At 40.9% G+C, this 20992-nt stretch overlaps 5 protein-coding genes across 11 annotated transcripts in view; 4 read left to right on the forward strand and 1 right to left on the reverse strand.

Moving 5' to 3' along the window:
• LOC131109055 (threonine synthase-like 1) overlaps positions 1-17773 on the reverse strand; it is a 99277-nt gene extending 81504 nt beyond the window's left edge. For 2 of the 7 annotated variants that reach the window (XR_009120627.1, XR_009120626.1), the window contains exons 1-7: positions 17623-17773; positions 16836-16988; positions 14665-14720; positions 9560-10068; positions 8810-8960; positions 6949-7057; positions 5943-6137 (exon numbers count right to left, since the gene is read on the reverse strand). The gene's annotated coding sequence lies outside the window, so the exon portion shown is untranslated. Of the gene's footprint in view, positions 1-5942; positions 6138-6948; positions 7058-8809; positions 8961-9559; positions 10069-10915; positions 11787-14664; positions 14721-16835; positions 16989-17622 lie in introns of all 7 variants that reach the window. The other 5 variants (XR_009120630.1, XR_009120629.1, XR_009120628.1 and 2 more) reach the window with 5 other exon arrangements.
• Positions 362-4910, forward strand: apodb (apolipoprotein Db). The gene is made up of 5 exons (XM_058060630.1): positions 362-486; positions 2641-2758; positions 2838-2959; positions 3044-3129; positions 4308-4910. The coding sequence occupies exons 2-5, from the start codon at positions 2645-2647 to the stop codon at positions 4538-4540; spliced, it is 555 nt and encodes a 184-aa protein (XP_057916613.1). The 5' UTR covers positions 362-486; positions 2641-2644; the 3' UTR covers positions 4541-4910.
• On the forward strand, positions 5264-6355 carry otos (otospiralin). The gene is made up of 3 exons (XM_058060631.1): positions 5264-5321; positions 5655-5678; positions 5954-6355. Exons 1-3 carry the CDS (start codon positions 5264-5266, stop codon positions 6139-6141), a joined length of 270 nt encoding a protein of 89 aa, XP_057916614.1. The 3' UTR covers positions 6142-6355.
• cops9 (COP9 signalosome subunit 9) lies at positions 6530-8119 on the forward strand. The gene is made up of 3 exons (XM_058060632.1): positions 6530-6722; positions 6974-7046; positions 7973-8119. Exons 1-3 carry the CDS (start codon positions 6660-6662, stop codon positions 8008-8010), a joined length of 174 nt encoding a protein of 57 aa, XP_057916615.1. The 5' UTR covers positions 6530-6659; the 3' UTR covers positions 8011-8119.
• and1 (actinodin1) lies at positions 8264-14028 on the forward strand. The gene is made up of 7 exons (XM_058060616.1): positions 8264-9758; positions 9872-9964; positions 11424-11468; positions 11681-11826; positions 11893-12297; positions 12375-12629; positions 12700-14028. The coding sequence occupies exons 2-7, from the start codon at positions 9892-9894 to the stop codon at positions 13693-13695; spliced, it is 1920 nt and encodes a 639-aa protein (XP_057916599.1). The 5' UTR covers positions 8264-9758; positions 9872-9891; the 3' UTR covers positions 13696-14028.
• Positions 17774-20992: the final 3219 nt, after the last annotated feature.

Genomic DNA, 20992 nt, shown 5'->3' on the forward strand with positions numbered 1-20992 from the left:
ATAAATCATGAAAATAAAGTACTTCCGGTTTGACAACGGCAGTGGAAAGAAGTAATAGCATACTTTAAAAAGATACCTTATGGCGGCATCTAGTGGCAGAATCGAGACTAACATGCTGATGTTGATATCCTGTACAAAGGGGGCATGAAATTTTAAATAATTCAACATACATTTTGAACATAAATTTATTTTTAGTCCGTATAAATCATGAAAATAAAGTACTTCCGGTTTGACAACGGCAGTGGAAAGACGTATTAGCATACTTAAAAAAGGTACCTTTTGGCGGCATCTAGTGGCAGAACCGAGACTAACATGCTGATGTTGACATCCTGTACAAAGGGGGGCGTGCATTTCATGCTAATGAGCGTGAACATTGTGACGTCACGTCGTGAACGCGCAGCCCGGCACTCGTCTTTAAAAATAACATTTTGGACCAGAGCTCTCTGGACTGAAGCAAGACGTCTGTTAGGAATCCCACCTGAGAAGGTAAGGGCCAGGTGCATGATGGGAAATACATGTGTTTTCAACTTTAATAAGCTCTGTATTCAAATAATGTGTTTGTTTATGATAGTGTCTTACTGAAGTATAAACAAATGTTAACTGTAAATGCATATAATAATTACTGTAAGTTAATGGGTGTTATTGTAAATATTAAAGCAAATTATTAAATCATGTAAATAAACTCCCAATTATAATGTATGTTAGCTTGTTAAACCTGCAGAACAAGTTGTTCAGCATATGTAGGTACAATGTGACATGTACAGTGAGGGCACTGAGGTTTCTTGCTTTGATAAAAACAAGAAATTCCAGGAAAGCCGGGAATGTATGGAACGCAGAAAACAAATGTTCAGCATGAGATGAATGTTTTGACTTTGGACTCATTTGACAAATGTAAAAGTAGTAAGAATGTTCAGTACAGAAGGGAATCAGGGTAGCAGTAAATGTGGAATTAGGGAACTATTCTTCATTAATTTCCATTGGAATTTTTGGGATGGAAAATGTAGCCATGACAGAAAAATGGGGTAAAGAGACACCCTGAATGTGCCAGGTCAGCTGAAAGTTTTGATGTAGGAATGGTCTGAATTAGGAAAGGGAATAATATGAAAACTGTGGAATTATGTGAAATTGTAGGCCCGGAAGCACTTGATGAACTCAATGGTTTGAACCGACTGAAAATTGGACTGTTCATTCATTTTAAATGGGAATTCAGGGATGCGGCATGGAAAACTGTTAGCCCAAATATCCAGGATGAGCTGAATGGAATGTTTTGTATCTGTTGAGAAACATGGAACTTGGGATATGCCGATAGATGGACGGAATGTGGTCACGAATGTGCTGAGCATTTAGAAAACGGAATGATTTAAAATGTGAAGGTGGCGAGTGGACAAAAGGCGTTGTAAACAAAAAACAACGTTTTAGCATTTGCACGTGAATGGAGGATTACTTGTGGAAATAAGGTCGGGATCACACTAAATCCGTTGCGGCTACGGTCCTGATCCAGTCTGGCTTACCGTAAAGTGATACTTACACTAACTGATACCAATTGTTACACCCGCAAACGTAATAAAAATCTGCAGCTTTGAATGTAATAATCCCGCAAACGTAATAAATTTCCCACAAACGTAATGAAATTTGCCTACTGAAACATAATACTGAATTTCCTGCAAATGTAATAAGTATTACATTTGCAGGAAATGATTCCATATGTGGGAAAGTGAAAATCTGTAAATGTAATAACTTCCCACAAATGTAATAGGAGACAAAATAATGATTTTTGTGGTTGTTGTTATTGTTTGTTCTTTCGTCTTTGAATGAGGGAGAAGGTGTAGATGTCATTTTCAGGATTTTAACAAGATTATTTATTTTTTTCTTTTGTGGAAAAAATATTATTCAAAGAGAATACATGACATTATACATTAAAATACATAGAATACATTATAGGAATCTTTAATTATTAAATTATAATTTATTTTTAATTAAAAAAGAACATAATTGTGATAATTGCAATTGTTTTAATAAAATGGTATTACCATTATTACTATACATATATTTTTTTATTATTTCTTCCCCATATACACACAAAATCACACATACAATAATATACTGTAACTAAAACGCACATGTATGCCCACAAATAAAATGTAATAATTTCCTGCAAATATAGTAGTTATTACATTTGCAGGAAATTCAGTATTACGTTTGCAGTGGGCAAATTTTATTACTTTTTGTGGGAAATTTATTATATTTGCGGGATTATTACATTCAAAGCTGCAGATTTGTATTACGTTTGTGGGTGTAACACCAATCCATATCTTTTTTTTCATGTTTATTATGATGAAATAGTGTTTAATACTTCATACTGTTGTTTGTTCAAGTGTAAAATGTTGATATAGATTATTATCAATTATCAATTTCTTAAATTGATATATGATATGCGAGTGCTCCGGCGTCCCACAAAAAAATTAGACCCCAAACGGATTCTTTCCGATGTACCGCACTAGTGTGATTCTACAACAGGGATTTCAACCATGCAGAAACTGATTCAATGTGATCCTGTGGTAAAAGCTGACTTTATAATAAGCTAGCATGCTAAGCAGCTACATATAAACACTGAATCTGTACCCATCTGTACCCTGACAGAACCATGTGGGTCATTTGCTGCATCCTTGTGGCGTTGTTGCCGCTAAGCTCATCCCAGACGTACCACTGGGGAGCCTGTCCGAGTCCTAAGGTGCAGCCTAACTTCAATATCCCGCAGGTAACAACTAGCAAACATCAACATGGTGGGTGAACAGGCTACGGACTCCAACGTGTGATTTAACTGAATCTGCATGTAGTATTTAGGGAAGTGGTACGAGATCGCCAAGCTGCCCGCTAACTTCGAGAAAGGAAAGTGCATCGAGGCCAACTACGCTATACGACCAGACGGAACCATTCGAGTGTTCAACTCGCAGTTCTAGTGAGTTCTAGATTCATGTTTTATCGCCATTTTATCTCCTCGTTGTTGACGTTTATATGTGTGTGTGTGTGTGTTCCTTCCTAGTAAAGACAAGGTGAGGACAGCAGAGGGGACAGGAGTGGTCTTCGACCCGAGAGAACCGGCTAAAATTGGCGTCAGCTTCTCCAGCTGTAAGTTCATGTCTGTCTTCTCGCTAGATGTTAAGACAAGAGACCGTTTCTGTTGGCCGACAATTCAGTTATGGTGTGCCTCGTGAACGATGACGAGCGTCAACAAAGGTCTGTTGTCTTGTCGCCTGGGTCTCATTGGACGTATCTGTCCTGCTTAAGTGGCTCCGTTCACTCTATAAGACCTGCTGATTCGTGATGTCTGTCAAGAACAATGGCCTCTTAAAGGGATCATGTGGATTTTTTTGACATCAACTGGAACTTCGTCCTGAGAGAAGAGTTCTGGTTGATGGGGCTACTTAAGTAAACAAATCTGTGCGTCCATTATTATTCATTTATTCATTCATTTTCTACTGCTTTTTTCTCACGAGGGTCGCGGGGGGTTGCTGGAGCCTATCCCAGCTGTCTTCGGGCGAGAGGTGGGGTACACCCTGGACTGGTGGCCAGCCAATCACAGGGCACATATAGACAAACAACCATTCACACTCACATTCATACCTATGGACAATTTAGAGTCGCTAATTAACCTAGCATGTTTTTGGAATGTGGGAGGAAACATTCCTTAACATTCATTAAACTTTCACACCGTTGTAGTGTAGTAAATACATCTGCATCTTATACTTTTGATGATGTGTGTCTTTATTTGAGGAGCCCAGAGAGGGGCTGACGTCATTGCAGCACCCCAATGAATGCGTTGCTCAGATGCAATACAGTATGGGAAAACTTTTAAGGAGTTGTTTTTTTATATTGGTACATGTTTGTATATTTGAGTGTGAAGTTGCTGTATGATGACTTTAGTGACTTATATTGTTATATACAATATTTTTATACAGTATACTGTATAAATCACAGGGCACAAATAGACAAACAACCATTCACACTCACATTCATACCTATGGACAATTTGGAGTCGCTAATTAACCTAGCATGTTTTTTTGGAATGTGGGAGGAAACCGGAGTACCCGGAGAAAACCCACGGGGAGAACATGCAAACTCCACACAGAGATGTCCGAGGGTGGAATTGAACCCTGGTCTCCTAGCTGTTAGGACTGCGCGCTAACCACTCGACCCCTGTGCCGCCTCCATTATTATTATTATTTTTTAGCTAAGAAAATAAATTTTCATTAGCACCGACTATGAACTAACCATTCTGCGTCTATGCAAACGTTGCCCCCCCCCAGTCACCCCCTACAGCCCGTATTGGATCTTGTCCACTGACTACACCAGCCTAGCCGTAGTCTACTCATGCACCGATATCCTGCGACTGTTCCGTGTGGAGTACGCCTGGATCCTGGGACGCTCACGCTTCCTTCCGCCGGACACGGTGCGCTACGCTCAGGATATTCTGCTGGGCGAGGGCGTGGACCTGTTCAAGATGTCCGCCACCGACCAGACAGGATGCAAGGACGACTAGATCGGAACGGGCACGGCATGCTAATGATAGAATGACCTCATCACTGAATTGTTTTGATCATTATCAATACTATCCAATGAACAGAATGCACTGATATCTATAAATTATTCTGGGGTTTCGTAAATTTCAAATTAAAAGCATTTTTTGTGGTGGAGATTGTATAACTTTCCTAGAAATACGTGCAAATTGTTATTTATTGATTGATCTTAATTAAAATGGCTTCTTTGTTGATAAAAGGGGGACAAATTAACTTACAATATTTTTTATTATATTACTGGTACCGTATATAGGCTATGTATTTTGTACCTGAGAGTATCGAATATTTAAAAAATATTGATATATACATTAAAGATTCTTGTGTTCAATTCTATATGTTCTTTGTTGAAAATTGTTAAATGAATCCCTCTTAATAGTATTATATATTATTGATATATTATTATTGGAGATTTTTCACCACATCCACTTCAGGGTGGATCCATTAGGGATCCATCCTTTAGGAAATGAAAGACAGGCGAGGAGAGGAGGGGTCGGAGGGATCCTGACACTGCAGACCACCGCCGACCAGCAGCAGCAGCAGACACAGCACTTCTTCACAACATCTAAAACTAACTGATCTTTTTTTTTCACCTCTAAGTGAGTACAATTTAGTCTGTGTGTCTTTAATGTTGCATTAAATTGACAGTTTGGTTAATGTAGTTTTTTTGTTGTTTAAAAAGGAGAAAGATGAAGAGTCTGCTTTGCCTGAGTATTCTACTTTATGTCTGTGTCCTCCATATTAGCGGTGAGTGTATTTCTGGGCTGTAATATTCATCTCTTGTGAATATTTTGGTTGTTTTGAAGTAGAAAAATAACATGAGTTTAATTGTCGCATAGCAAATGGATAAATAAACGTGTAACAGTCATTAATCTTATGAGTTGTGTGTGAGCACACAAAGACGGTTCTGTCTGTGTGGTGTGTGTGTGTGTTCTTGTCACTGTGATATTATTTGGAGAAGCTCACAGGTAGCCCGAAGTCAGTCTGAACTCAATTCCCTCTTTGTGTGTGTGTGGGGGGGGGATACTTGGAATGCTTGCTAAATATTTGTTTTTCCCCCATTTTTCACTCTCTCCGCAGATGCCAGAGTCATCCCAGAGGGAGGTAAAGCTGTTTAGAAACACTATTTTGGGGAAATTAAATAATACAGTGGAACACGCTTATGCAGCCAGCCCGTCAATAACAAACAATGCATCAAATCCCGGTCCACTGTGATTATTATTACACATACACAACCACTTATTATGTTTTTGGCTAAAGTCACATGCAAATGTACAAGCAATGGTTAGCATTAAAATAAGTATGTTCCACTGTAATACTAATTACTTCAAATGTACTTATACAAAGAGTTACTATCAATCATCTTACCTTCTTCTCAGTACCATATGATGAACCACCAGCCGTTCCTTACTGGCCGTACTCCACCTCTGACTTCTGGAACTACATTGAGTACTTCAAATCCATCGGGGCCTACAACCACATCAATGAGATGGCCCGGGCCTTCTTCGCCCACCAGCACTTGGGAAACACGCTGGGCTACGAGACCAACATGGGGCACGAGCACTGAGGAAAAAGAGAGCAAGCGTTAATGTATGGAATAAAAGGAATTAGGGATGTGTATTAACTTGCAAAGATAAGTAAAGTTAACGCCGGAAGGTTTGTATTTTTAAGAAGCAGAAAATAATTTCATGGTTAGCGCGACCATACTTGTATACAGTAGAGAGAGGTAGATTAAGCTAGTAGCATTTTTTAACATTATGATATGCAATGAAATTGTAATAAATCCAACATTTCTCAACTATCTACTGACTTGTGTGTTTTATATGAAAAAATATATATACATTTATCATTCATGAGTAGCTGTAAACGAAACGACACGTACCTTAATTTATTTATGTTTTTATGACGTAGTACAGTACTAATTAGTTCGGTCCCTTCGACAACTCATTTCCGTGTTTGAGCCCGGGCACGTTTCAGCGTAACACCCGCTTTGTTTTCCTCACAACAGTTAGCTTTAGCTGACTAACGTCAGCGTCACAGCAATATATTTATTAACATACTAATATAACTTTAAAAGAAGTAAGAATGAAACCTGCTGTGGATGAGATGTTCCCGGAAGGAGCTGGGCCGTATGTGGATCTAGACGAGGTCTGGTGGTCATTTTTAACACACATTACCAGCGCTAAAGCTAATTAGCTAGGTAGCTAGCAAGGATACACGATCATGTTTGTGTTGTGCCCGCTTATCTTTTGAGCATGTATACGCGTTTTTAGCACATTTACGTTACTTACTGAGAATGTACTGCAGTTAAATTACTGGATTTTATCAGTTTAGGTAGGTAAATTGACGAGGAATACGTGTGTAACTAAAAAACCTGTTGTACTGGCGTGTGTCTGCAGGCAGGTGGCAGCAGCGGCCTTTTAATGGACCTGGCAGCCAATGAGAAGGCAGTTCACTTGGACTTCTTCAATGGTATACTCCTCCTATAACATATTTAATAGAGAAAAAGCATTAATTTAACAATTTTGAGTAAGCTTCAATTTGTTTTGTATCATTTAAATCCACAATCAGGTTCTCAAAATAAGGTTTTACAACCATTTTACTTGTCAAAAAATAATGCATTACATAAATGTTGTACATATCTTGTGGTTCACCTTCACTTTATCCTGTTGCTTCTTTTAAGAACTGACTGTATGTGTGAGGTGAAACACACACACACACACACACAAGAAAACACAGCTCATCTATTTTCTTTCACACAGCGTCGCCCCGCTGGCTAAACAATTTGGGCTTGGCACCACATGACCTGAGTGAAAAGAGACGATTGTTAAAATGAAATGAGGAGGACGGTAAAGATGGTTTATGGCGGAAACTCAGCACGACACCTCGCCAGTCAGCTGCTTTGAACGCACGCACACACACACACACACAAACATGCACACACGGGGCTTGTTAGCGCCGCTTTTGCAGATGTTAAGTGGCGACGAGCTCAGTAGCTGGGAAAGGTTGCATTACGGACGCTCAGCATGCTCTAACAGAAGTAAAAAGAGAGGGTCAATCTACAGTATCTTTCATTCATTTGCTACAGCCAGCCAATCACAGGGCACATATAGACAACCATTCACACTCACATTCATACCTATGGACAATTTGGAGTCGCTAATTAACCTAGCATGTTTTTTTGGAATGTGGGAGGAACCCGGAGAAAACATGCAAACTCTACACAGAGATGGACGAGAGTGGAAGCCTGCATGCTAACCACTCGTCCACCGTGCAGCACCAGTATCTCTCAATTCAAATAAATCAATAGTGAAGTGGCAGCACATATATAGCAACTTCTAGATGTTAAGAACAGATAACAGGCTAATTTTCTTTATATTTCCTGTGTCCCCCTCCAGACTTCGAAGACCTTTTTGACGACGATGACCTGCAGTGACCCCCCCATCCTCCAAACACACACGCACACCTGCATGCGTCTGTGAATGATGTACATATTATAAAACATGTCACTCACAAATAAAAGCTTTATTTTAATGTGAAAAGAAGCGGCGTGGAACCAGCTGTTTTGCTCGCAAATTCTGAGGTTCGCTCACATTCCAGCTTTGGAGAAAATTATGAGTATGCTTTTGGCGGCAATCGTGTTCCAATCTGCAGGCGTTTTGGATTGCAGGTTTGCGGGCAGTGCGAAACACCTGTTAGGAAACGTAATTACATACGGCATACGTGCGGTAAAACGGGGCACTAAATGCTTGGCGTAGGAGGCATGATGAAACAGGAAGGATGATGTTAAAAAAAATGTCTATAGATTGAATGGTTTGTTCAATTACAACATATTCATGTTGCATACAATGCTGTTCTTGTGTTGCGACTGCTGCACGTTTAGGTTTAAAAGATACATTTACACATACATTTAGTATGTTCTTATTCTGGAACCAGAACCCAAAGACTCAAATTTGATTTTCAGATTTAAGTGCTTGGCAAACTTCAAACCCGACGGACAATGTGACTTCTCACCACCCAGAAAATAATGCTAATGTTAATTTCCGACACATATTCAGGCCCGTCTAGTCACAGATCACGCACAGTGGCATCATGTAGCAACATTTCACACAGCCAAACAAGGCCAACATGCCCCAACAGTCAAAAGTGTGCAGGAAGCTGAAGATTAGCAGATTCCTCATGTGGAGACCAGCTGTCCCCCCTATGTGTGTGTGTGTGTTTGTGAGTGTACTCACACTATGCCACAAGCTGTGTTTGTGGTTTTGGCGCTGGCCACGGCCTCCGAGAACTGCTTATGTGGCACCTCGGCTCCCCTCATTAGCTTCTCATGTCTTCTGGCACCTCACTGACGTTGATCCTCTTTCTCTCCTGCATGTATGACTGCACCTGAACGCACCACGAGCAAGTGAGAAGTCATTTCGCTTGACTAAAAAAAAAATAATAAAGAACTGCTTAATACTTGGCAGTATATTATAGTAGTATAGTATATAAAGCTAAAACAAGTATCTACGCTTGTATGCCCCCTTGTGGCTGTGGTGGCATCAGGGGTGGAAAATATAACACTTCAACACATTTTATTTTTCATTATTTCAAAAAATACATTCAGGTTTGTTAGGTTATAACTCCTGATATAATTTTTCAATGGGAGAAATTATGCAATATTTGCCAAAACTTGCACAAAAAAGAGGAACATATGAGATAAGGCCGATTATAACCCTGACTAAGTCAAGAATTGATAAGATTGGCTGTGATAAGTGATTATTTTTGGAACAATAACACTTTCAGTCCAAAAACTGTTCTTTTCATAAAAATTAATGCATAGATAAATGTATTTATTAAACTGACTCACGTTTGATCCCCCATTCATGCCTTGAGGGTTAATTATCCAATTGGTCTAAACCTACAGAAGCTCTGAGCCAATCAGGGCCCTTGTTGATGTGGTTCTCAAACCCCCTCTCCCTGTGTGTGTGTGTGTTAATGAATACCTGTTGTGTGTCAGTGATGATGGGCCTGGTTTAAAACCTGGCTCCGTTCCGTCCGTCAGGGTAGTTTGTCTCAGGGAGTCGTGCCACACACACACACACACACACACATTGATCACAGGTGGACCATCAGTCATCTTCCCGGTCCCTCAGAATCCCCTAGCTGGATCCGCAGTGAGACTTGTCGCCAAGGCAACCGAAGGTACGAAGTTGAGCTATTTTTACATAAGTGGGTCAAGTTCACAGTGAAGTTTGGGGTCGTTTCTGACTTTGGTGCTTGTTAAAAAAGTGATTTGACTTTGTCTTTCCTGGCAGGAGAAGAGACGAGTCGAGTCATGGCCGGACTGAGGAGGACAAGTTTCTCCGCTGCGCTGGTCACCGCTCTGCTGATGCTGATGCTGCTGCCAGGTGAGTGCACCCCTGTGGAGGTCACTCATTCAAAAGACTTTACTTCTTCTCAAAAGTAGCAACACTTGCAGTGTGAAGGTCCTCACGAGGTACGCTTGAACAATCTAATGGAGACAAGAATACAAACAACGATTAATTATTATTTTTTTTACATTAAACAATATGTTTATTATTGTTTCTGTACTATATCATACAGGACACTGCAACTATACTATAAAGACATAGTATAACCATCCAATCACAATAGACTTAGACCTCTCTGATAGCTTCTTGTATTGGATCTTACATGATAGTGTAATTAATTAAGTGGCCAGTCACTATATGTTCAGTCTATATAATAATAATTAAATGTGTTGTGTTTTAATTCATACAGCAAATCTTATCTGTCAAATAATGAAATATGAGGTCCACATTTCTTATTAGTTAATGCAGTAGACAACAAAAGCTACTTGAAAATGAAAGATGAAAAAAAATATGAGTGGAAATGCTGAAAATCTGCTGCTTAAACAAGCAAAGGCGCAAAAACATTGAATACCCGCAACCCTAGTGAGGATAAGCGGCATAGAAAATAGATGGATGTCATAGTGCAATTGCAGTTGCAATGTTATTATACTGGTATATTGTGCTTTTCTTTCATGAGATTTGATTGTATATTTTTAAATATGATCATAATGTTACTTCGTTGATTGCTGGGGAAGTGACATGTTTCTTGATATTATATATATATTTTTTAAATGCAGTATAAAATTATATAATCAGGACTCACATTTTAATTACTGTAAGTACACCGCCTGGTTCCACTTTGCTAAAGTAGGAGGTGAGGTGATTGGCAGATTTATAAGTTTTTAAATACTTTTTTCCCCTTTTAAGCGGAAGGGGAGGGGGTGTGGGGGGGCAGGAGTTTTTTTGCCCCTGTAAAAAAAAAAAAAAAAAAAAAATTAAAATGACTACCTGTCAGCATCACCTCCGCCTCAAATTGCTCCCGTTTCCAGATGTGCCGGACTCTTCCTTTTAAAGGCTTTTTTTTTGGGCCCCGCCCCCTTCCATCGCATCACATCACCTGGCGCTTCCTGATTTTTTTTTTAATGTTACTTTAGACACCCTTGGATCAGCCCTCCATCATCATCATCTTCCTCTCCTTCTGTAATGCATTAACACCTTTTCCCTATGGAGATGAAAGAAGCTCGGAAAAAAGCTGAATCCACTGTTCCATCGCGCGCACACACACACAGCTTTTAAGACGCAGCAGGGGTCCACAGTGTTACAGGCCCACCTATAAAATCTACAAAGAGCTGTAGTCAGCGAGGCCCCCGCGGGCGGAGGCAAGCAACCGCTAGCCTATACGTATTGAAGAATGTGCGCCTGTAAGCGTTTTGCGCGTTAACATCGTAAGCAAAAGCTATTGCAATCTGCTTCTGTTCCGTTCACATCTGGTTTTGTTTTCTTTGTTTTTTTGCAGCTGACGTGTCCGCCGGACCGCTCACCAGCAAGGCTAAAAGAGATGGTAAATAAAACACTTATAGCATAGCATAACAAAGTGCTTTAAATGTAACTATGCTGTATATACGATTAAAAAGGACACGTTAGGTAAGTATTTAAAGAAACAGCATCAAAGTTCCTTCATTCAAAACTTTCAAAAGTCACCGGAAAGTCGTCCACTCCGGTGTCCAAAAGCCCGGGGGATTATGCGTGACTTGTCGTCCCTCTCGCCCTCAGCGGGAGAGAGCATCCAGGAGAAGGCGGCGGCTGCGGCGTCCCACAGGAGGCTGATCCGCAACCGCAGGAACATCAGCTGGTACAAGCAGCACTCGGACTTCTGGAACTGGTACAAGTACTTCACGGACAACGGCAACCAGGAGGCAGTGAGTTGATCAATTATATAGTATCCAAACATGACTCCAATCAATCAATCGATCGCTCCATCTTAGGTTCAGGAGATGGACCGCATCTACCTGGCTTATCTCCAGAATAAGAACCGCGCAGAAGGCCGCCGCTCCTATAAAGCCTACCTTAGCCACCTGGGGGAGATCTACAAGTCCTGCGCCGACTCGGACGACCCCAATTGTGTGGCCTCCTACACTAGCAGACCCAAGCCCGAGCCTCCGAAACCCGCACCGGTCAAAACCTGTGACCCGACCAAGGACGCCTACTGCCTGTACGCTGCCTTGGTGTCAGGCAAGAGTCCGTATTTGCCGCTAGTGCTGCCCGCCGCGGGCCCTGCGCCTGCCGCCGTTAAGGCCCCCGCTCCTCTTTATGTGCGCTCGGCCCCGGCTAAAGATCCACAGTTGGGTTACTACTACTACGCACCATCATCGGTGTCTTTCCTTTCTAAGGTGGATCCTCTTTACGATGCGTTAGAACCCCGTGTCAAGAGAACCTGATTACATTTGGAGTGTTTTCCACTTTTCAGGAGCAGAAGGCGGAGCTTCTACGCATCTGCGGCGCCGAGGATGTCGAGTGTTTGCAATACCACCTGAGAGCCGCCTACGGTTACTCGCCCTCTGCCGGGTCCCCGCCCTCCTACGCTCACCTCGGCTGCGACCCGCTGAAAGACCCTGCTTGCAAACCCCAGCTGGTGCAGAAGGCCCCCTCTGGCCTCTACCTGAAATACCCCAACTGTGACCCACTCAGGGATCCGTACTGCGCTTACGCCGCTTCCCAAGTGGTGAGATTGGAGTATCAGATAAATGATGATTTTCCAGAAGTTTCTAAACTAAGTGTTTTTGCCCCTCCAGGCATCCCGGGCCCCCAACCTCCCTGCCCCGGCTGGGCCAGGATCCTGCAACCCTCTCTTTGATGATGGCTGCAACCCTCTCACCGCCACCAAATATGCCACCCCCCCAGGGGCGTACAAACAAGAGGAAACCGAGGAGGCCGCTGCCCTTCGTGCCCCTCCCCCTGTAGCTGAGCAATACAACGACCCCTACGCCATGTATAGAGATGCTTATGCTAACGCTAATAGAGTTACCGATCCTTACGCCATGTACCGCCAAGCTAGCGCCCCCGCTTCCCCGCCAGCCAACGACCCGTATGCAATGCTGCGCCGTTTCATGGCTCAGGCTCAGGGCACCGACCCGTACGCCCCTCGCATGGAGGCGGCACCCGAGTCCAACCCCAACGACGCCTTCTCTGCGATGAGAGAGTCCACCGCCGATATGCACCGCCACGGTCCTCACGCCCCCAGGCACCAGTACCCATTCTCTCAGCCCAATTATGAGGAGCCCATTCGGGAGGAACGGCACCCTCTGGGCCCCCCAGGAAAGACAAAGGAGGGCTACGACTGCTTCATCGGCTACGACCGCGAGTGCTACCCCTTGAAGCCCGTCGAGCCTCGACCCAACGCTCACAACCGCATCCCCTTCCCCGCAGAGTCCTACGAGCCCCACCTGAATGCCGACGGCACCCGCAGCGGCGTCCTGGAACCTTCCAACCCCCACTGCGACCCCGAGTACGACCGGGACTGCCGCCTGCGCCGCTTCGAGCCCGAGCACGCCGAGCCCGAACGTGAGCCTGAACCAAGCCAAGCTGAGACGGCGGTGAGCGAGCGGAAGCAGGAGCAGGACCCCTACGAGGCGGAGCCCTACCAGAGCGGCCAGGAGGAGCCTCACATGTCCTACCAGCCCCCGTCGCACGTCATGCCGAGCCTCCAGGACATACTGAGACGCTACGGAGACCAGTTCCCTGAGCAGGACGACCACAGAGCTTATGCGGATGACTACCGCAAGAAATAAAACACGCACACAAGTGTGGAGATGGACATGAAAACACAAACGCCCTCTCTGTTTCGACGGGACCCAGTATGGGCCACATGACAGAAATCTAAGGACCCCATGAACAAGCATCTTTAGCGCCGCAGACCTCCTCCAAGCACTGGAATGACTTCTCAATGCTACGCTTTGCTTCACTTAACTAGCCAGTGCCCACTAATGTCAAGGTTTTTCTTTATTTTGAATGTTCCAATAAAAAAAGCTGTTTTTAAGCCCCCCATTTGAATTCACTGCATTAATGTGTTTAATTTTATTTTGAAGGGGCCAAGAAAAAACAAGCTACAGGCTGCATACAGCTAAGACAAAATTTTGTTTTAAAATCTAATTAATATTTACTAGCAATTAGTAAAATGGCATCTGAGTGAGCGAATGAAAAGTTTTAGGTGGTGGGAAATAAATCTTCTGCAAATGTCAAATAAAGCAAAAAAAATAATAATTCTTAAAAATGCAACAATGAGACTGCAAGTTTGAATTTGAAGTTATGTAAAAGCACAGAGCTGCACATTGTCTCTCCTCCCTTTATCTGATTTGTCCCCATCGAGGATGTTGTGTCCTTGTAACATTAAATTACTGATGCCATCTCCAAACGCCTGCAAAAAAAAAGTGTCTGCATATTATCATGGGATGGGAAGGCAAACTTTGCTGTCTCTTTTGAGCTAATTTAGGGACCTTAAAAACACGTTGCCATGGTTGCGAAAAACAACTTTTTAACACACACACATATCTATTTACTCTACATGTAATCTCCCAAATAATAATAATAATAATACTTCTTTCTGTTTAAGCATTAATTTATATAGTTTTTAAATGTAATGAACAAAAACATAATAATTTAAGCTGAAATTGTTACATACAAAATCACATACTTACAATATGTTGCTTTCTCATGCATCGTTTATGTCAGAATTATGACAAACTAAATGGAATACTTACCAGACGATAAGAGCAGGAGGCAAATGAAGAAAGTGAGGCTGTACACTCCATTGCAACTGCAAATATAGTATACATACACATATAGTACACAACTGTGAACTCAGGGGAACAACAAAAACACATCCAGGCAGGATTACAGTGCCACATACAAACTGAATCTTTTGGATTAATTAAAATAATTTATTTATTAATATTTCTATTTTTTTCTATATTTTTATATATAATAAAAATATTATTTTAAACCCTAAAATATATTGAGGTTATTTAATTTATTTATGGAATTCATTTATTACATAACTTAATGTAATTAAATAATTGATTTACACATCAATTTAAATTTAAATTATTTATTTTTTGGGTTTTTTTTTAATAATTAATAAATATTCATGCATTCATTTTCTACCGCTTTTCCTCATGGGTCGCGGGGGTGCTGGAGCCTATCCCAGCTGTCTTCGGGCGTAAGGCGGGGTACACCCTAGACTGGTCGCCAGCCAATCACAGGGCACATATAGACAAACAATCATTCACACTCACATTCATACCTATGGACAATTTGGAGTCGCCAATTAACCTAGCATGTTTTTTGGAATGTGAGAGGAAACCGGAGTACCCGGAGAAAACCCACGCATGCACGGGGAGAACATGCAAACTCCACACAGAGATGCCCGAGGGTGGAATTGAACCCTTGGTCTCCTAGCTGTGAGGTCTGTGCGCTAACCCCTAGACCACTGTGCCGCCTAATTAATAAATATTGATTTATTTTAAACCTCAAAGCATATTGAGGGAGCAGGGTAATTTACAATATGTGCAAATGGTATTAGATTGGATTAGATTCAGATTAGATTCAACTTTATTGTTATTGCTCATGTCACTGGCACAGGGCAACAAAATGCAGTTAGCATCCAACCAGAAGTGCAATTTTATAAGTACCTTAGTAGTAAGTAAATGTAGAAAAAAAATGGACAGATCTATGTAAAATAAACTATGACAGGCTATGACTATAATACAGTGAGGATATGTACAGGGATATAAATGACTATAATATGGCTATTGTAGATAAAACAGATTATAAACAGTATGTATGTGACAATATATAATAACAGTAATATATACAGTATTGCAATGGAGTGACGAGAGTATGGCTATTTCAGATTATATAAATTATAAACAGTATGGTCTATGAATGCAACAAGATATTACATTAATATGTACAATAGTGCAATCTGTACAATAGTGCATTTATTAATTAGAAATTAGAATTATTAATTAGAAATATATTTTAAAAATTGTAAATAAATGTCCGACCTCGCTAATAGCTCGTTTTTCCAGAGGAAATTGAGTATTCTCCTCAGGTCGGGTGGACCAAATCAGAGGTCATGAATGTGACTCACGGAAGCAGGCTTTGCGACATGTCCTAATGGCTGTCACTCAGACGCAGGAGCTGGAAGCTTGATCATTTTCAGGGCGAAAAGATGATTGCTTTTATGACACGGTGTGTCATAACAGTGTGGTTATGTTAGGATTTACTGGACAACTAATGAGCATGTCTTGCTAAGGAAAGGTCATGTACTTGGTTTGGTTTGGTCCTTTACGGACGTCAACAACTGACCATGTCATACACACACGGACGTGGTGATTCATAAGCACGTAATCTCGCCACAGGGTTTCATACGGCACCCCCTGGTCGGGCTGTTTGTCCCATTTCTTCTCTTCTTCTTGTTACGACGCTTTACACTTCCTGCTTCCGCCTCGGCTGTTTTCTTTTGCCCCATGTGTTTGTACTAATTGACATGAGCACAGGACCAGGAACCCGAGGCTAGGAAGCCTGCTGGTTGACACAAGGCTGGTAGCTTTGTGAGTCACACCTCAGCTGGAGTCCATTCATGCCTTTCCATCTTAAGAGCAGTCGGACAAGAGTTTGATTTTATTTTTAAAACAGTAAATATACAGGAGTGACGTGAGGCACTGACTGTTTTGAAGTGTTTTTTTTTAAGTTAATTAGGCCTGGGTGATGTGGTTGAATATCAATATATATCAATATGATACATATTGCGATATTTTGTAGTCCCTTCTTCACTCATATCGCGATATTTTGTAGTCCCTTCTTTAGATACATATACAAAATGTTAAATATAATGTTTCAATCTTCGGTGCAATCATTCCAAACTCACCATAGTCTCTCTGCAGCCGGGTTATCGCTTCCATCCCACGTTCTCCATGACGACAGACGCTGAAGAAGTTTGATTCCGTCTTTTTCGCCGTTCACTCCCGCTACGCAGCCTCTCCGGGGCGCTCCAATGCTAACAGCTACTCCCGAGTGTTAACTATGTAGCAAGAGTCAAGTTACAAACGTAACAACATGAACAACGATAGCTGTAAATTCGCTTAAAGGGTCACTGTGGTACATAACATAAGAAAGTACGAAAAAAAGCACTATATAAATACTAAAAACGCCGCGGAAAATACGGAGCTGCCTTAGCTAGCTTGCACTTGGGCGGCGCCATCTTGAAACACGAGACCTCCCACTCAAATATATATAGATACAACTATACATTTTTTTAATATCGTTCTTAACAGAAATATCGATATTTTTCAAATATGTCTAATTGAGAGAATAATTATATTTTGTTATTCAAAATGTTGTTTTCAAATACTTATTTTCCGTTAAGTTGAGTAGCACTAGCTTGTCACTCCATTAAAATACTAGCTAGTATTTGTTAGCCAACTCTTACCTCTGAACACGTAAGGAGAAAGTGAGACTAATGTCAAAAAAAGGAGCAAGGAATGAAGAGCACGTCAAAGTCATGTTCCTAATAAGCGAATGGACACAAAGAATGGCTAATTGGCAAGATAATACATTAACATTGTGGACCATCAGTGGGTATAATCCTGCAGGCAGACGGCCAAGTTTTCATCTTTCTCTCCCAAAAATCTGCTGACGAATCTTGTCTGACTGACCTTTTCTTGAGCTTGATGTGATGTGAAGCGAAGCCTGGATAAAGCCCAATTTTAGATTTGAATCTATTTTATATCGACCTCTATTGTTGGACAATACTATAAAATGGCGCGTAATGGCATTAAAAAAAAGCAACTACGAAAAACATTTGAGATTTGGCCTGATTGGCTGACACGGGAGGAAGAGGCGGGACCTTAAGATGGTGAAATATTTTGGAGGGAAGTGAGCAGGGCCAAACAAAACTACGTTAATTTAATAAAATAATATTATTTTATTTTTTATTATTATTAATAATAATATATTAATATTATTATTAATAAAATAATAAGAATAAACACAAAATCAAATAAAATATTTGACTTACACGGGCAAAAGTATTGGGACATCAACAGGAAGTGCGACAATAGCATTATTTTGCAGTGTTTCTGTGCAGTTTTGCTAGATACCTCAGTGTTTCACGTCAGTTCTGAAGTCACAGGCCCAAGTCCTTAGTGTTGTTCTCAGTGTCACTTCTGCATACAAATTTGCTTATTGTGTATATTTATTCAACAATGAAAGTTTTATCAAGGACAAAAAGGAGTTATGGGACAAGACGGAGGTCTTATCACAGCCAAGCAGTGTCGCTCAGAGACAAGCGACCACACAACCTCGTTTCATAACAAATTAACATAAGAATGTCAGCTAATGAACAAGACCGCGCAGGGGCCCACACTGCCCGGGTGTCAGCTCCGGGGCGAGGTGGTGGAAACGGTCGCTATGGAGACAGGGAACATGGCAACCTTGGTGTGATAGATGAGCTCACCCTCGCCCTTCCTACTTTGTTGCGTCGTCTTGGCGATGAGCGGTGTTTATCTCGCCATCCTTGGCCGCAAGCCGTCATCCATCACGCCACGCCACGTCCAGTTGCGTCTGATTAAATATTAATCTTGTTTTAAATCCCAGCCGGCGTGTGTATTAGTTTTAGTGGATCCAAACTTGCTCCATTTAGCGCTTCTCTGTACCAAATGTAATTATAACACTTGGGGAAATTAAATCAGGAATGACCCCGAAAGTGGAGCGTGACTAAGTCTGTCCGAATAATGTGGATGAACATACAGTGCTACATTGAAGCCAGGCCTCAAGTGTGTGTGTGTGTGTGTGTGTGTGTGTGTGTTAAAAAGACACCCCTGAATGATGATAGCAAGGCCACAATTGAGAATTTAAAACACTCAAACAGCTCCTTTTAAAAAACCATTTATCAATCCCATCATGCCTCTTTCTGCGTCTGAAATCATTTGCTCCCGAAGCATCAGCATTCATGACAGTGCACTTAAAAGCTAACTGATCTGTAAAGAAGAAAAAGACCTGTTTTTTGTCTCCATGTTGTAATCGTCCCTGCAATTGTCCTGTAGAAAGCTTTTTTTCTGTCAAGGAGATTGCATGGAGCTGACAAGAAAACTATACCATGTGCGGGAACGTGATGATGATGATGATGATGATTGGATGACATGAAACGTGAGGATGAAAGATGTGCTGAAAAAGAGTAATGGGAGTATGAACATTCAACATTCAAACATCCAATAGAAAAATGGCAAATTTTATAAAAGGGAACTGCGCTTATTTTAGTGTATGAAATCATCAAAATACGGCAAGATACTGCAAATATTACATGTTATCATCACTGCACGTTTATAAAAAAAAGTCTAAATAGGTGTATGCCAATGACAGCATTGTAAGCTAGCTCATATTAACTTGTTTTATCTTGTTATAATGCACAGATAATGAAAAAAAATGTGTTCATGTTCATGGAAACTTGAAAAAAAAAGTGCAGTTCCCCTTTAAGACAAAAGTGATGTTTCTACAATATGGAACCGTGGATTTCCTTATTTAGAAATATAATATTTACATAAATAGATCATATAGAAAGCCTGTACATGACCATCTAAATGCAATTTTTAACACTAGAGCCCTCTAGAAATTAAATAACACCCCTATAGTCACATTTACATTCATTCATTCATTCATTTTCTACCGCTTTTCCTCATGAGGGTCGCGGGGGGTGCAAGAGGCGGGGTACACCCTGGACTGGTGGCCAGCCAATCACAGGGCACATATAGACAAACAACCATTCACACTCACATTCATACCTATGGACAATTTCAAGTCGCCAATTAAAACCCACACATGCACGGGGCGAACATGCAAACTCCACACAGTGATGGCCGAGGGTGGAATTGAACCCTGGTGTCCTAGCTAAAGTGTCTCTAAACTTTTATTACGGAATGTATGCAATTTTTACTTTGTACAAAAAGGGTCAGCAGCATCAAAAGGAAGCTTTTTAAAATTCCCTTTCACATTGGAAGAAGAAGGCTGTGAGGAAATGCAAGATTAGCTCTTCTGTGAATCAATAAAGTACCAAACTCCCTCTCCCTCTCTCTCTCTCAGATGTGTCGGTATTTCATCATTTGCTTTCTATAAATAGCACATCTAATCGTTTGCATTTGGCACTTTTTCAGCGACATAATTAGGCTTTTCTCACATCCTCCAATGTGTTCTACGAGGAGAACAATACGTTTTTCAGCACATATGACCCCAACGTACTATTTGGCGATAATGATGATGAATTAAATGTGTTATGTCGGTTCCGTTCTTCTTTGTTTTTCCTTGTCTCCGTTGTTTGCTCCAATATGTTTTTCTTTGTCAATTGGCATTGTCTTGAAACTAAAGCAGGGGTGTCCAAAGTGTGCCCCATGGGCCTTTTGCAGCCCACGGCATATTCTGAAAATATAATTGAACAAGAATACTAGAAAAAAAACTAGAAAAAATAGGAAAATAGCAGTAATTTTACAATTACAATAAAATTACAAAAAAATTTACAATAAAAAACAAACTAAGAGAAAAAAGTTGCAATCAACCCCCAAAAAACTTTTATATTTTGGGGGGTCGATTGCAAATTTTCACATTTTCATTTTTATTTTTTGGGGTTTTTTTTTTTTTACATTATTTTTTAATTATTTTTAATTATGTTTTTATTTTTATTTTTATGTAAAATATTTATATTTACTTATATAATTATATATATATATATTTACATATATTTACTTATATTATAAAATGATTGTTTTAGTCGCATGGAGTTAAGGAACTCCACCCCTCTGTGACATCACAAAGGAACAGTTTTACCACGCCTTTCGAAACGGAGCGTTTTCAGCCATCCCAAACGTCTTTCAGGGCTCACTTCCAAAACACACAATCCTCATTATCTGAAACTTTGGCATCGTTTAACACGAGAATCCAACATTCTAACTACATTTATAGGTAAAAAAAAAAAGGAAAAATCATAATAGATCCCCTTTAATAAAAAGTGGCTTCATCAGCAACATTTTCACATTG

The sequence above is a fragment of the Doryrhamphus excisus genome, chromosome 21 (genome assembly GCF_030265055.1).
Source record: "Doryrhamphus excisus isolate RoL2022-K1 chromosome 21, RoL_Dexc_1.0, whole genome shotgun sequence".
Classification (NCBI taxonomy): Eukaryota; Metazoa; Chordata; class Actinopteri; order Syngnathiformes; family Syngnathidae; genus Doryrhamphus; species Doryrhamphus excisus.